Source organism: Dromaius novaehollandiae, chromosome 4 (assembly GCF_036370855.1).
Source record: "Dromaius novaehollandiae isolate bDroNov1 chromosome 4, bDroNov1.hap1, whole genome shotgun sequence".
In the NCBI taxonomy this organism is placed as follows: domain Eukaryota; kingdom Metazoa; phylum Chordata; class Aves; order Casuariiformes; family Dromaiidae; genus Dromaius; species Dromaius novaehollandiae.
The window spans coordinates 61,456,693-61,473,367 of record NC_088101.1 but is presented as its reverse complement, the minus strand read 5'-3'; the positions used below and the strand labels follow the sequence as shown (position 1 = coordinate 61,473,367).

Here is a 16,675-nt window from a genome sequence, read left to right as displayed (position 1 = left end):
CATTTATGAGGGAGGAGAGTGACAGAAAGCAGACAGACAAAAGGAAGACAAGTACTATTTTAAAATCTGTGGAAAACAGTGAGCTGACCACCTTCTTAGGGACAGCAAAGCCAGGATCTATATTCCGGACTGTCCCAGAGTCTCTGGCTACCTAATTTAGGTGTGCAGCTTCCATTGAAATTACATGAATCTCTTTCAGTACTTAGGTCTTGGCTTCTTCGTGCCCACATTTCCTATTTGTAATATGGAACTGATAGAATTTCCCAGTTTGCTGAGGATGATATGTTTTGATATTTGATATATGATGGATGATTACTGATGATATCATTGCACTGTCACTAATGATATAAGGTCACAGACTCTAAGTCCTAGAATTATGGTTCCTGTAAGTACCAAAACAGGATAAGGAAAAGTATTGTGTTTTCAAAGTGAGGTATTTCAGATAAGGTCATCACATGCTTTGACCTGAATATATGACTTGCACTATTGTGGAAATTTAGTCTTTATTCTATTGGGGTCTATTAGAGCACACAACTTTCTGAATTTAATAAAGTTCTAGTTCTGATTTTTCCCAAGTGTTGATATAGCATCAGATCCTTGAAGACAGTACAGACAGAACTACAGCCTTAACATAGTAAAACACTTAAAAGAGTGCTTAAATTTAAAATGGAGTGCCCACTGTGCCTTGGTGAGAGAGAGCCTAGAATGGTTTAGACTACGAATAGGGAAATGGAACAGAATGTGGTTTTGTACCAAGAGTGCACGCTGTGGCTAGCTACTATTTGCAATCCATTCTGTATGAGCAAACAGATCCTACCTGCCAAAGAAAAATATTTTAACTTGGCAGATAAGATCTGTTTGTTCGAAGAGGTCTCCTGCCCAGGAAATCTATTCTTTCTGAAAGATGCCATTAAATCTTTAATTTCAAATAGGCAACCAACAATGACAGACAGAAGGGACAAGTTCGCAACTCCATTAGCACGATACAAAGTTTGTAAACATTTATATAAACACATATGCCTGTGTATATATACACACATATTTATGTACACATTTTTTCTTGCTCAACTTTTTTTTTAGATCGCAAATGCTGTATTTACTCTCTGAAGCATCTCTTGTGCAGGATTTGTAATGCACTGTAAATTCCTCCCTCAGCTGATTCAATGGATAGTAGATACTTCTGCCAGTCTGATAGTATCTAATTACAAAGCCAAAGGGTGCTTATTTCAGTAGAACACTGAGATGTTGAAAGATGATATTCTGAGACAGAGAAGGGCATATCGGCCATTGATTTAGGTCAAAGAAGCAATTCACTACCACATAGATAACATTAATTGAATGTTCATCCTTCATATAGTAAAAACCTCTGAAAATCTTGTGTTTACTAAAGGTCAGCATTAAGATTTTAGCTTTTGCCAAAGTATTATACCAGCACATTAAAATAAGCAGAAAGAAGATCCTGTCTTTGCTAGAGTACAGTAGATCATATAATGCAAAGTATAAAGATGATTTTTGTTGCATTTGTTATTGGAAACAAGCACAGGAAAATGATGTGTACTTTAAAAGAACCAAGTGTAAATTTGCAGATGATACCACCATGATGTAAATTATATATAAGTATAAATGTAAATAGATATTCTTTTCACACCAGTGAGGTTAAAACAAAGAATATCCACAGAAGAAGGATTAAAAAAATCCCTAGACTGCTTTTGTAGTGTTGCTGTGATAGTTTTCATTTGCAACCAAACAAAAATTAGGCTGAAAACTCATGTCAGCAGGACAGGCATAAAAATATCATAAAAGATATTAAATAAAATCTAAAGCAATCCAAGCAAACTGCAAGCGATTCAGATTTAGGCAGTAAAACAGATACTTCCTTTGGACCCTTCTTTGTCAGCTGGTGGTATTATGCTGTTAAATTAAGAGCTGTAAATGATGTAGAAGATTGTTACTAAAGTAACTTTATTTCTCTCTGAAATCATAAACCCCTTCCTTGACACATATTCATGGGCCATGTACATAGGTCTTATTGAATCTGACACAAAAGTTGCCACCTCAAACCAAATTATTTTTAATTGATTTTCAATTAGCTTCAGGTTTCAATGAGAAGCAAGCTTATAGGAAGTTTGAGAAAGTTGTCAGTATAAGTTACTCCAAATCTCTTGGTTTGTTGATCTGTCTAACTTCCAGAAGCTGAGCAAAATTTTGTCTTGCCTATTGACCCACAAATTACCTTCTGTTTAACCTCAGCTCAAATTTTATGTGCATTTCTGAGTCATATAAAGATGATTTTAATTTAAAATTTGTTACACTAAACTATGAAAGTTCATTTTCTAAAATACCTTCCATTCATTTGTTTAGACTGTTTGTGTTTTATTATAATTTTGCTACAGTTGCAACCTAGGAAGGAAAAGTATGGTGAGATGTGCTATAACATAATTCCATTGATTTACTTCAAGAGTATAATCTAGTCACTAAATATGAAAAGCCACCAAATTGGGCAGTGAAACAGGAATTAGCATAGCTTCTCATCAGGAAAAAGCATATAAACCTCTCTACTTGTGTTCACTTTTGTTTTGAATTACCAGTATGGTTCAGGACAGATGACAGGACAGATTTTCCCTGATATGATAAAGTCCTGCCAAAGACAAGCTGTGTGTGTTTGCAACACAGAAAAATAGGTGTTTACAAAAATTTACCTAAAAAATTATTTAGCCCAGGACAGATTTTCCCTGATATGATAAAGTCCTGCCAAAGACAAGCTGTGTGTGTTTGCAACACAGAAAAATAGGTGTTTACAAAAATTTACCTAAAAAATTATTTAGCCAATGCCCGTGATACTTCTTGGAAGGGCAAGTAAGGATTTTTTTTTCACTGCCACATGAAATAAAAATAAAGGAATAAACATAAAAGGGACTCTGTGTGCATGCTTACCACTTGATATCTTCCAGATTACTTTACAACTATCCATTTTTCCATGTCTTCAACTGCTTATTTGTATGCTGTAGAGACACTGCAGTCCTGTTGCTTCCCGAGATAATGACTGTCTGTATCTATCCAGCCAGCCCCTGGTGTCTGGGAACAAATGGCATTAGAGATTAGAGTTATGAAGGAACAAGAATTTCCAACCTGTTGTATATTTTTTCACTTCAAAATGTATTTTCAGTCCAAAGAGTGAAACAATGAGTATGTGAAATTATCTTTGAGTGAATATTTTCTCAAGAACTCCTTTTGGGTTCTTCTGAAAAGGATGAATTTCTCTTCCTCTCAGCAATCCATGCATGGTTACTATAATATTTGGCAGTGTTAATGTAGAGTGCTTGTCTTTTAAGCAAAAGAAAAGCTAATTCTCTCACTTGAAATGTGTGAATAGTATGCTGGGGAAGAGTCAAGTGCTGCAGTAGAGGTGTTTTAAGTCTAGGAAACGGGTTAGAGAGAAGTAGCTTACTTTTTATAACATTTTTCCTAAAACAGAAGCCCTGAAATATGTTCAAAGGGAAGTAAACACTGACCCATTGCAACATGCTTTCTTCCCAGCGTGGGAGGTGGAAAACTGATAAATTCCATATGTTAGCAATTACACTTTCAATGATCTATAAAACTCAAATGTTTTTCTTGAGAACTCTTCTTTCCCTTCTAAGAACCTTTCTAAGTAAAATATGTTTTCTGCAATGACTTTTTTTGTTGTATTTAGTTAGATAAATCATGACTTCATTATTTAGAAAAATATGCAGTGCTGTGTATCCAATTTTACAATTTTGTCTTTACAATTATTACATGACATAGTTCAAAAATTATTTATTCACATGTCAGGATTCACTTTCCACAGATTGCTACAGTGTGTTATAGGTATCCTTGCTTATTAGTTTCTAATTTTTGGTTTTACTCCTGGAATACTGCTGAGATAATAAAATTTCATTTGCGGAATGTAATGGATAATTCAAAAGTCTTAGAAATGTCTTACTACCCTTAAAAAAAGCTAGAGTTTTAGCTATTTATCTGAACATAATATCTTCAGTTAGAACAATGATTCTCTTTTAAAAATGTCCCCCTCTGTCTTGGAAAAACTAGTCCTTGTTAGTTTGTCACTCTGTAATTGTTTTCATCCCAGAGAGGAAAGATGAGGTATAAAGCTTTACCTATGAAGAAGAGTGGTAAAATTTCAAACCTGAATTGTAGTATGAAACTTGTTACAGCCAACGCAACTGCTTCCAGTAACTGCAATGGGCTTTGAATCAGGTACTTAACACACACCAAATGTCCTTTTAAAATGTTTGGTTGGATTTGACTTGGATCCAAGCTGAAGATTAGGGATATGTTTGTCCACTCTGCAATCAGAATCTAATACAGCATGGAAAGACCTAAAATATTCTGAGTTACTGTTGGTACATGGGTACGATGGAGCTTAGCATAGGCTGTCTTACCGTGCTTCAGGGAGGCTGCTAACAACACCTGAGCTAGCAAGGTAAAGCTTAGTCTGGGTGTATTTGTACTACCCTGATTCACTAGGAAGTGCTGTTCATCCATCAAGAAATGCAGATTCCTATACATTGGATAAAGCATCTCTCTGTCCCTTGCAGCCTCCTGTTCAAAGCAAGTCCTTTTTACAAGGGACAGTGGTAGAGCTGGCTACAGTTCTGATAAGTCATGTGAAATCAAGATGTCACAGGATGTAGGAATCAGTTCTTTATTATGCTGAGAAAAAAACAAATGCAGATCACTATTATTACAGAATCAGACAACTCTAAAAACAGTGGCATCATCAGAGTCCTGTGTTCAAATCACTTTCTCAGTTTTGAATAGTTTGTGCTTTTGTCAATGAAAGGGGATTAAGCCAAAGCATTGTATCTCACAATTTGGGGAAAGCGGGGTGTGCAGACACTTCCGATAGCTCAGCTCGAGGGTGATGACTTATCCGCATTCCAGAGTCCAAAAGGTTCTAAAATATTCATTACTTGAAAATGTTGGGCTTGATTCACCATCTCTAAAGCTTTCCAAAAAATGTGAAGGTCCACCTTACTCAGATAAACAGCTTAATTTGCCTTAAGTTGGCGATTACAAGAACTTTCCCCCCTTGCACGTTTATGTTTGAGAAAAGTACAATTTTCTATTGTGTTTTCAAGATGCGTTCTCCTGCTTAAAGAAAAATTTAAATGAAATTGTTCAAAACTTGGAAGCTATTAAGGCAGCCGTGAAAATAGATGAACTGTTAACACCTTATATGCTGCAATGAAATCTAAAATAATTTTGTTTTCTAGGTATCAACAGGGCTAGAATGTGGTCGCATAGTAATTTATACCACCAGCCTTCGTGTGGTGAGAACCACTTTTGAAAGATGTGAACTGGTTAGAAAGATCTTTCAAAATCACAGAGTTAAATTTGAAGAAAAAAACATTGCTCTGAACAGCGATTATGGAAAGGAACTCGATGAAAGATGCAAGAGGGTATGTGAAGTTCCCTCTCTCCCTGTAGTGTTTATCGACGGCCATTACCTTGGGGTAAGTAAAGCATAAGCATACATTTTATTCTATAGTCTGTAAGATCAGATGAAAATCTATAGGAATGAGAAGCAAATTTTTAAGAAAATTGTTGGAAATGATGGGATGATGAGGACAAAGACAGGGATCCCTTTGTAGTAGGTGCTGCCCAGATCTACGCTGACATACTTGATCCAAAGACACAACGGGTGAATGCAACAGAGAGCCTGGGAGAAGGCTATCGGGAAGAGGGATGAGAGGTGGTAATACAGACTAAGTTATCCTCTGTTTCTTAAAAAATAGTTTATCTTTGTAGTTCAAGCCATGAAAATCTAGATAAATAGATTTTTTCTTCACATTCTTGAGAACCTATATGTATGATTGACTCAGGAAGATGAATACAATTGTTCTAAAACTGTCATTTAATAGTATCTGTATTTGAAAATGAAAGTGTCTAACAGCTTGGGTCTTGCAACATGCATAGAATTTTGTATGATGTAGTCTATACCAGGCAGAAGTAATCAGTTGAACATTGTTTTGGGTATGGAAGTGCTTAATACTTAATTTTAGAAAAACCTAGTCCTAAAAGAGAGAAAAAACCAGCATAACCCTGCTCTGTTGTGAGACATAAACTCCAAGTGGAAAATTGTAATCCAGATTTGGATTCTGGTACTCTGGGGCTAAAAGCCAATTGATATTTGAGACCATCCTTTCATTACGACCAGCCTGCACTGTAGGAACTGCTTTCTCAGAAACTGAAAAATCAGAGTTTAAAAGAAAAAGATTCTGAAAAATGACACAAACAAAATCGCTTGAGAGCTCAGAAAAGGTATTTATTATATGTGTCAGTTGGTAAAGAACTTGTAATTAGCACCAACAGTGAGACTGTGATTTGTGAAGGCAAACTATATTTAAACACAGCAGGGTTATTTTGTTTGTGTTGCTTAACACTTTCATTTTTATTACAGATTTAAGCAATTAAATGGGACGTAATCAACAAACAGCACATAATTGACATTGGGCCTGCACAAACACCGACCTGCTCTTCTTTTCCCTCGTTTTCCCTTCCCAGTCCACATTAAATCTGGCTGTGCTCTATTTGAGGCAGTTTTCTCTGAGCAGTTTGACAAGTGAGCTTCCTGGCAGGTATGCTTGCTGGAGCAGCAGCAGCTGCAAAAGCAGTTATGTTTGGAGTATTAGAAGACAGTGAATTTTAATTCATACTGGAGAATGTTTTTATCAAAAATCTGAGTCAGAGAGTTATCTAGCCAGTTAGGAGCAGAAATATACTTCAATTGAAAGCAGCTTAAAATTCAAGAAGTTTCAAACTAAGAGTTGCTCACCTAACTGTGATGAAAAAAATAAAAAAAGTGAGTTATGACCAAGTTCAAGAAAATCTCACTCTTTGTGTGATGAATTTGTCAGAAGAAATCAGGCAAAATATTGAAATGTATTGAATAAACTACTTGCTCAGCCCTAGCTGAAACCTGATTACAGTCATTTTGGTGTGATGGATAGCCCATTAATTCACCACTTCTCTATTTTCTAGAAGATCATGTGAAACTTGTCTCTTGACAGAGGAGCAATAGTGTAACAAGCAATAAAGTCTTATTAAAGCCATTTCAGTATTGTATGAGATATTTTGGAGAGGTATAGAAACAAAAGAAAGGGGATGAATTAGGAAGGCAGCTGTCTGTTGGAGAGACAAATCTAGCTGTTGAACTACCTGCTGACACCAGTAGGTAAAAAAATGAAGAAAGAAAATTTGGTGTTGTGATGGAATATTCTGGTTTACAGACATCTATTACAGCATGGCAACTCTATTCACATTATCGAACACAATAAAAAAATCTTTTTGTCTCATAAAAAGCAGGACAACATCACACTTGGGGTGGAGGGGGGAGAGGTGGAAGATATTTGTTTTGATGAAATGGATGAAGCACAACATGGTTAAATGGAGGAGACTTTGGCCCCAGGATGGGATCAAAGTTATTCCACGTTCCAGCAGTATTATTTGTGGAGAAACTGCTTTGCAGACAGGGAGCAGGTCAGGAGAGGCCTGCTCTGCTCATGGGGGGCATCGTGGACAGCGAGGACGGTGGCACCCCTTTGCTCTGTGGCTGTGGGTGCCCCTTACCTGTGCTCACAGCAAGGTTTCTGCACTGTGCTGCTTCCTGCTAATTGTCGCCAACTGTGGGTCACTTCTGCTTTGCATCTGTTGCTATGGCTACTCGTACAATCCCTCAGTAATGCGCTTTAGTTGGGATGAACCAGGATGCAAAAACTGCGTTTTATGTGAGCAGAGGTAACCCCAGGAGACCCGCTGGGGCTGAACCCAGGGAGCGCCACGGCGCTCGAGAGGCCAATGGTGAACTTTGCATTGCACTGGCAGGGAGCAGGTGTTCACAGACTCCGTTTGGAAAATGAGGCAAAAAGTGGTATTTTACTGCAGTTTTTATTTTATTGCTTTAATATGACTTCATAAAAGAGACTAACATTTGATCATTTAGGAAGTGAAACAAATTGGGGTGAGGCGCCTTGCATATCAAGAAGGTTACAAAGGTTTAAGTAACCTTCCAGGATGTGGCAATGACGTTATCCCTCTCTGGCTATTTCAATGCCTCATGGATGTGGCACCTTAAAAAAACAGTGCATCAGTGACCGAAAATGTATTAATTTGGCTGTGTCCCGCATAGGGTTGTGTTTCATTAGAGTGTGTTTCCTTGGGTACTAATTACAGAATTCTGTTTCTGTAGCAGTGGACATTTCTATAATGCCTTTAAGAGGACTGTCTTCTGATGTGCAAATGCAACACAGAAATCCAGAAGCCTGGGATGTCAGTAAATTAACCACACAATATTCTCTCTCTCTCTTTTTCTTTTTGTTTCAAATATTTATTTCCTGGCAAATCCCTCCCTTATGGAGATTGCATGTAGCAATACAAAGAAGACTCTATAGTGAGCCAGGCACCTTTCAGTGAGTCATAGGGAGGAGGAAGAAAACCAATTAAAATATGAACAGTTTTGAAGGAGTACAAGATTATTTTTAATGAGATAAATGTTGCAATAAAACACCAGAACACAGTGTATGTGCATCTGATAGAGTACCCTTTATGTGAGCCACCCAGAAGCACTGGCAAGGTTGTTAGAGTACTGTAAGTTGTGAGGATAAATCTTCACAGTGCTATGGAATTTATCATTGCCAACGTAGGGGAAATGAAGTGAGCTGGCTACTTGGGCAGAAGCAACAGAAAAATCGTAGTTACTCCCTGTCAAGTCAAGTGCTTCATGCTGCAGTATAGCAGGTTTTTTAATACATCTTTCTCAGGATTGAATCATTGTATTTCTTGATATACACTGTCTAGGAAAGTCTGTCAGGAAATTCCAGGTTCTTTCTGCAGCGTGCTCTCTACCAGCTGATCCAGTCCCCCCTTTTCACTTGAGGCTGTCTCATCTGAAATGGAATTATGCCATCTGCTGGGACACTGAAGCAGAATAAAAAATGATTTCCAGAGAAAAGAAAGCAATACAGAAAAGAACTGAAGCATTCACTTACTCTTTTACAAAGGTACTCATGATCATTAGAGACTTATGTTATGCAAAGTCCCACTCTACTGGGAGATGGGGAAAGCGATGCACATGAAAATGCAAAATAGTCATCCTTAGTATTCATATTAGCTCACTGAATAATAATTTAAAAATACATTTAATTTGCTTTATTTTTTCACTTTAAATATGATTAAATTCCAGTATTCATCTGCTGTACAAAACTAATTGAATCATATTCAAATACATAGTATTAATAATTTTTATTTCTTTTTCCTGAAGAAACAATTTCCTGCTTAATTTTCCCAGCTCTAATGAATCTACAGCGGCATGAGATTTGCGGTAAAATATTTTATGTGACTCATTGGTTATGATTACTTCCTGAGAACCATGAGGCTATTTTTGTAATCGATTTTTAGAAAATACCCTTGTAACATATTGTTCTGTTATAGAAATAGTAATAGTTTCTTCTATTGCTTCTTTCTAGTGGCCATAAAGATTAGTTGCCCTCAGATGCCTCCATATTTTGTTAGAGTGAGCATGTTCTGGCTTTCATTCGATGGGGTGGATATGAATGGCTTATGGACAATAAGACTGTGTAATTGTCGCGTGTGAGTCACTTTCTGTTTTTCCACTTGTTTCCTGCATTTTGCAGTTTAGCATCTCTGGGAGAGCAAGGTTTACTGGTATGTTCTCTTACAAAGAAATCTGGTGTTTTAGATCCTTACATATCAAATCTAACATTTCTGGCCCTTGTACTGTAATGCATTCACAACTTTCTCAGTTCGTGGGAAGATTTCCAGTCATTTAATCAAATTCGGTGCCTGTCTGCTGCCATGCTCACATCACTGTGAGGACTGTGGTGTTGTAGGCTGAGGCATATGTGAGCTCTGGGCAAGGACAGAACTATATGCTGTCTCCTTCCTTGGTAAACCACAGTGAAAAAAATGGCATGTATAGTGATGATAAGGCATGTGGTTGCATGCTTTTGCTTTAGCAAGAGGCTGGAGTCTCTCCCATGAATTTAGCAAAAGTTTGTTTTTAATGAGATAAAGGAAGTTGGAAGTTATCTGCACAGCAAATGTGTCTGCTTGGGTTCAGGTGTTCCTTATTTTCATGTGTTCCCTACTTTCATAAACCCAATTCTCTCCCACAGAGGTCGCAGTTGCTTCCCCTCCCATCCTCATTCAAGGATGCAGTCTTATACTCATCTTCGTCTGTATATAGGAAGGACATGGAAGAGGTACAGCCTCCTGAATCAACAGGCTTTCTAATACAGCCAAGCACAAGGGCATATATCTAGGTGTACTTTGTGATGAAGAATTGCATCATGAAAATGGTAACTGGTTACATCCACAATGGGTGATCAACAAACTGGTTTAATGCTGTGACAGAGCTGGGGCAGTAGGCAACTTAGCGGACCTTGGATTTTGTTGGTCAAAAAGAAGGTCAAAGACCCAAGTGCAGCCCCTGGGTTCCTCCACAGCAGTAGAGAACTATTTAAGTTAAAAGATAAGTGCTTAAAGGCTGGTGTCTGGAAGCGTTGCCTGGTTAATACAAAACTGAAAGCTCACTGCACTTACTCCTAGCCCTGTGCTTCTGGGGCACTTTCTCTGTTGCTTCTCCAAACATTATGGCAGTACTACTGCCAGTAGTGCTCCTTATGTTAGTCTTGGGAGGGATGGACTCTTTAAGTGTTTTTCATCCCATTGGGCTGAACACAATCTAAGAATATAAAGAAAGGCGTCACTTTCTGGTCAAAAAAGCAGCTATCAAACTTAAGTAACAGCTGCTTTCTGTAATAGCACTATGAATTGCACACGCTGCGTATTAAGACTTGCAGATCCAAAGGGTAGGTTAACCTCTGCAAAATACTTTTCATTAAAAATTTCACTTGAGGCGGACACTAATTGTAAAAGACATACAGAAACACTTAAAAATGTTGCTATCCATTTAGAAGTTTGTTTTTTATTTTAAAGCCATAGTAATGAGACTTTCCATTTTGGAAATAACACAGCTAGGTGATAATGCCGACTGAATGTCATTTGAAACATAAATCCTTGAAAATCTGAATCTATAATGGACAACCTGTCAAGCTTTTAATTATACTGCTGTAAAAGCCATTCGGCTTTACAATACAGTATCATTGTAACATGGAGCAGAAGTCACAGGAATGTTTTTTTTTGCCAACTGTTACCACAGAGAGCAGATCCTTTCCTAAATGAGGACAAATCAGGGCTTGTCTAGATTAGGGAATTTGCAGCGCTGTAATTACATCAATGAAGCTGCAAATCCTTAATGTCTCTGCATCTCACGGGCAGTGCAAGCTTTGTCTTCAGCCACTGTAGTGCGTACAAGCCCGGAGCTAACACTCTGTGGGCCCTTTTGGCCAACCCTTGCTTTGCTGTGCCCATCACTCCTATTGCCCAGTCTGTGTGGAAACAAAGAGGGATTAGAGGGCAAGTGTGCAGAGGCTGCTAGACTGCTAAACGCTACTCTGCTGGGGGCACAGAGGGCCATGAGGCATATGTAGAAGCTGGTATGTTCTGTGTCTGCCGTCTTTAATAATTTTCAACAGAAGAAGACTAAGCACAAGAAAGGCTAGCAGATCTGAGTCTCCCATCTTCTTCTGCAACTAATTAACCACTAATTAATCATTACTAATTATTTCGTAGATACTTCTATTTAAATTTATTTGAATGTAGCATAATAGAGTAGCAGTCACTGCAAAAGTGCCTCTCACACCCACTAAAATATTAGTATTTTGCTTTTTAAATGACATGTAATGCTATAATTATAAACTGCCTCTGTATAAGAGACAACGAACATGGTAAAGAAGTCAGCAAATCAGCTATTGAGTGTATCGTTGAACACCGAGTCAAAAGTGCATTTCTTTGTGCCAGAGTAAAAAGACTTTCTGCAAGGGAAACTAACCTTGCTAGGGTGACATGTGAAATCCTTTGCAATGCTTCTGCTGCTGTTTGTCAGCTTTCAGGCTAAACACGGGAGCGGTTCTCAGGTACGCTGTGCTCATGCATTGGTGTAGCCACCGGCCTCTCGCCTGCTCCTGCTTTAGACCTCTGAGCAGCCTCCTAATAACTAGTCAGTGATGTGTGCAGCGAATCTCTTTGACTGCTTGTGGACTGACTTCTCAGCAAAATGGTGGGACTGCTTCTGTGGCTGTGGTTTTCCAAGCTCAAAAAGGAAAATTAGAAGGATAATGGTGCAGGCTGGGAAGGACCCTGCAGCCAGCAAGGCATCATGAATAGTCCAGCACTAGCTAAGTGTTGCTGAGCCGTACGTGATCCACACACTCCTCAGCCACCTGCACCTCACATCAATGGGGAGAGCAGTGCGCTCGCCCTGTGCCCACCCGAAAGTGCTCATAAGTAATATTTCGTATTCAGTACATAAAATCACATAATAGAAGCATAAGATTGGCTGCAATAATTAGAAGAAAAGGGAAACAAGTTTTATATTATCTCTGATGCTTTCATTTTGTCTGCAATAATCTCTGAACATTTACTTTCAGAAGGAAGAAAGAAAAACTACTTCATTACTGCCTTGGTTCAGATCACAGAACCCCTCAGAGGTCTAATGTACTCAAACTAAATTATTATTATTCACTGTTGTGTCTGACTTTAATGTTGTTACAATATTTTCATTACCGTTATTCTCTTTCTGTTATACATTAGGCATATTATGTCTTAATTCAATGCTGAATTGCCAGAATATTTGAAATACAATTTCCTCCTCATTTTGCTGCATTCTCTCATGTGTTGTATATTTATTTAATAGTAATTTTTGACATGGTAACTAGACATATTTTTTATTCTGTCAGAAAACATACCATGTAAAATAAAGTGAATGCAACCACAATTTCTAAAACATGTCACCTGTTACAAAAAGGAAATGCGATATGACTCTTGATAACTAACCTTGGACACTTCTATCAAAACTAGGTTTAGATTCTTCTCCCCTTCTAGCTTTCCTAAGGTTGACCTAATTACAAAATACTTAATTTGAATCAAATTTGTCCTCAGACTGCTTAGATTTTCAAGACCAAATCTTCTAATCATCTCTGTGTTTTCATGCTAAGCTGGCTGACCTTTTTCTTCTTCTTACTAATAGGGTGCTGAGAAAATTTTGCTAATGAATGAATCTGGGGAACTGCAGGATCTCTTAACCAAAATTGAGGTAATTGTATTTCTGCAAACATAAGCAACATATATTGAATATTTGCAATTGAGAACTTTATTTTAACCAGTTCCTTTCCCTCTGTTATAAACTGATGATCTGAAATGCCTTTTTGGTTTTGCTCTTTGAATGATTGATAACATAGTATCACAGCCCATTAAGTTTTAGAAGATGTGGGTGGTCATAACATCAAAACCAAATGTGCATCTCTATTTTCTCTTGATTTTTGCCACAACAGGAAAAGCAAGTAGTTTTTTCTTTCCCGTAACTTTTGACTTCATCTCTAGGATTTATTCTTCATGATGCCCTGGAAAAGTCAGGCCTGCTGTGTGGATGCTCCACCACTTCTCTATGTACTGCGGTGAATGTGCCTGGAGCTTGCTAATCTCCTACATTTTGGTTAGATCTAAAGCTGGACATCTAGAAAATATGGGCAAATGCTAGAAGTGTCAAATTACACAAATTTCAAATTACAGGTTGCAGATTATGCCTTTCTCTGGCTCATAGTTCATCTTGTCATTTCAGATTTTCTGAAGCAGGTTTGTCTTTTGTTATGGACAGTTGATGGCCTCTCCCTGGGGACAGCTGAAGTGCATGCCTGCTACCCTTTACTTTTTTATAAGCTAGGATCTTTACTGGTCATCAGTTTTCCACTGATCTTGTGATATTGGCTGCCCAAGGCATTTTGTGTTTTCCTTTGGATATCCTGCAACAAAGAACATTTTGGGAGGATGTGTGTTATAATGTCTGCGTTGTGCAGATAGCTGTGTCCTTAGAAATGGAGTGTTGTGCTATTATCTGTTTATCTTGAAGTCACCCCTAACGAAATTAAGATAGCATACAAAGTTAAGAAGTATGTAACTTCAGCATTAAAAATAGATAACATGGAGAGGATATTTGTGAAAGACACTGATGAAAGAATAAAAGAAAGCTACATCTAGTTGATTTAGCCCTAAGGTTAAATCTAAAAGGTTTCTCTTTCCCTGCATTTAGCCTGCCTGCAGCAGATGCTTTCCTGATATGCTTTCAGGAGCCCATTGTATAACATGAATTTTATGTCACATCCATTAAACAACATCTCTTTCTGTGAAGCATATTGGTTTCTTATAGCCATTCTCTTTCCTGGAGTGCTCCTAAAGTTCCAGTCAGACTGAGCCCCAGGGTTATCCAACTCTGCCTTGTTCAGGAGGTAGGTTTGACACCACACAGCAAATTGTGGACTGCATCAACTTTTTGGAGATATAAATGTCCTTTTGCAGAGCAGGCTCTACCTTCTGCATTTGTCTGGCCTGTTCTTTAACTCAGCAAAGCCTCCCTTGCCTCATGACTCAGTGTATATATTTGTGTATAAATTATAGAAGAACATTCTGGGTCTTCTATTTAATACATAACCAGAAACAGTTAAACAAATTTATACATATGATTAATGAATGCAGCATTATTGTTGCCTGACTGAGACCAGACAGGATGGGTAATAAAACTCCTTAACATTGTTCATTGGTTTGGAATGAATCATCCCCAAATCCTACCATTTGAGGAGTCCTATAATATCAGTACTTAGCCCAGTGTTTCTTCTAAGCTTGGGACAGAAAGTTTTTCTGAAAGACAAACAAGGCTAGGCTACAGCAGACTGTGATAACTGCTAACTGAATACCACCACTGCTTCAAACACATGCCATTGCTTGTTGTTTTTTATTAAAAAAATGGCTTTGCTACAGCTACAAGGGGCAGTCATGTTTCTTCATTATTGAAGGTACAGAGGATGGTTACACAAACCATCATTTGTTCAAGAAGGAAATGGTCATTTTTCAAGGAACTAAGCTAAAATAACTTTCTATTTGTTTATTGTTAGCTCTCTTAACTGCACGTGCAGGTAGTTACTTACAAACCTAACACGCAATAATGAATTTAATGATTAAAAATATTATTCTCTAGCAGAGATTACATGGATTACTTTTCTTCCTTTGTAAATAAATCTATAAAGTCTTTACTCAAAAATAAAGCCATATATCTGTGCTGTGGTAAGTACCCAATGTGTTGTACCTTTGATTTCTCTGACAGAACTTTAAGGCAATCATTAAATAAACTAGCAACATTTTCAGCTGGTGAAATTTAAAATGTCTTTGAAATCTCTTCCTTTATTCTCCATTATCTTTAATCCAATACAAAATATAGTAAAATTATTGTTTTACTCAGGAATTAGGACAACTAAGGAAGACCATCCTTGCTTGCAGCAATTTTCACCTGGAATAACTGTTGAATATTGATGATCTTTCTCTTTTACAGTTAAAACCTCTCTGTTCTACACCCATAAATTTGAATACACCACTTTTTTCCTCAAGCACTCCTTGTCAGAAGCTATGAATTGCTCTTCTGATCAGCTGTAATAGGAACAGCATGAGCATGCAAACTGTAAAAGTCATTGTATTTCAACATTTACCAGAGAAAATACAATGTCAGCATAAACTGGCTGGAATTTAGAGTTGATCAGTTAAAATACCTAGTAGAGTTGATCTAGACCTAAGATGACATTAGAGTAATGTACACAGGCTATTACTTAGCTAGTTATTTTGGGAAGTATGAACTCAGGCTACCGAGATATATTGTGCTAGATGAATGAACTAGCAGTAAGCCTGTCTGACCATGGCATGTGTGTCTGAAAAGGCAAATTTGCTGATGTTACACAGTGCTAGACCTTGGGATGGGGTGGTGGATATTTCTCAAAACGGGTACCAGGATGTGTATTCTCAGTTGTCCTGAAACCTCGTTGTCCTGGAGCTTATGGTGGTTGAGGAAGTAACATCTTTGTCTTTCTCACTTTCTTCTTTGAGCAGAGAGTCCAGCATCCCCATGAGTGTCTGTCTTGTGGGGGCTTTGGTTTCCTTCCATGCTCAGTGTGCCATGGGAGCAAGATGTCCGTGTTTCGGAACTGTTTTACAGACTCGTTCAAGGCCCTCAAGTGTACCGCTTGCAATGAGAATGGCTTACAGCGCTGCAGGAGCTGTGCAGGCTAAGAATAGCATCTCCACATGTGCAACTCATTTTATGGTACTGCAGCAGTTTGTAATATGATTTTTTTAAAATTTATCTGTTTATCCAATTCAGTCAATAAAAATCCATTTATAGTAAACTTCTGCTGGTTTGATCATTGGAGCCATTTAAACTTAGGCCACTGACCATATCATGAACTCTGAAATATATGTTTCTACATTCTTTATGCAGAAGATTTGTTATTTATAAAAGTTATTTTTATTAGCCCTTTGAACGTGAAGTCTTGAGTTTTTCTACCGAGGATCATCAGCAATAGTATGTGTTTCCACTCCCAGAGTCCTGAGTCATGCCCTTGAGATTATGGCAGAATGAAGCCTAACCTTCAGATCTATTGAGGAGTTGCTGCTTGCCAGACCAGTAAGAATAAAAATTTTATGATACAGACTAGCCCAAAGCCATTCCATT

At 37.8% G+C, this 16,675-nt stretch overlaps 1 protein-coding gene across 1 annotated transcript in view; it reads left to right on the top strand.

Annotated features, from left to right (window-relative positions):
* GRXCR1 (glutaredoxin and cysteine rich domain containing 1) overlaps positions 1 to 16,293 on the top strand; it is a 39,092-nt gene extending 22,799 nt beyond the window's left edge. Inside the window, exons 2-4 of the mRNA XM_064511771.1 lie at positions 5,259 to 5,498; positions 13,154 to 13,219; positions 16,054 to 16,293. Coding sequence (XP_064367841.1) covers positions 5,259 to 5,498; positions 13,154 to 13,219; positions 16,054 to 16,233 — 486 coding nt within the window. The 3' untranslated portion in view covers positions 16,234 to 16,293. The remainder of the gene's footprint in view (positions 1 to 5,258; positions 5,499 to 13,153; positions 13,220 to 16,053) is intronic.
* Positions 16,294 to 16,675: the final 382 nt, after the last annotated feature.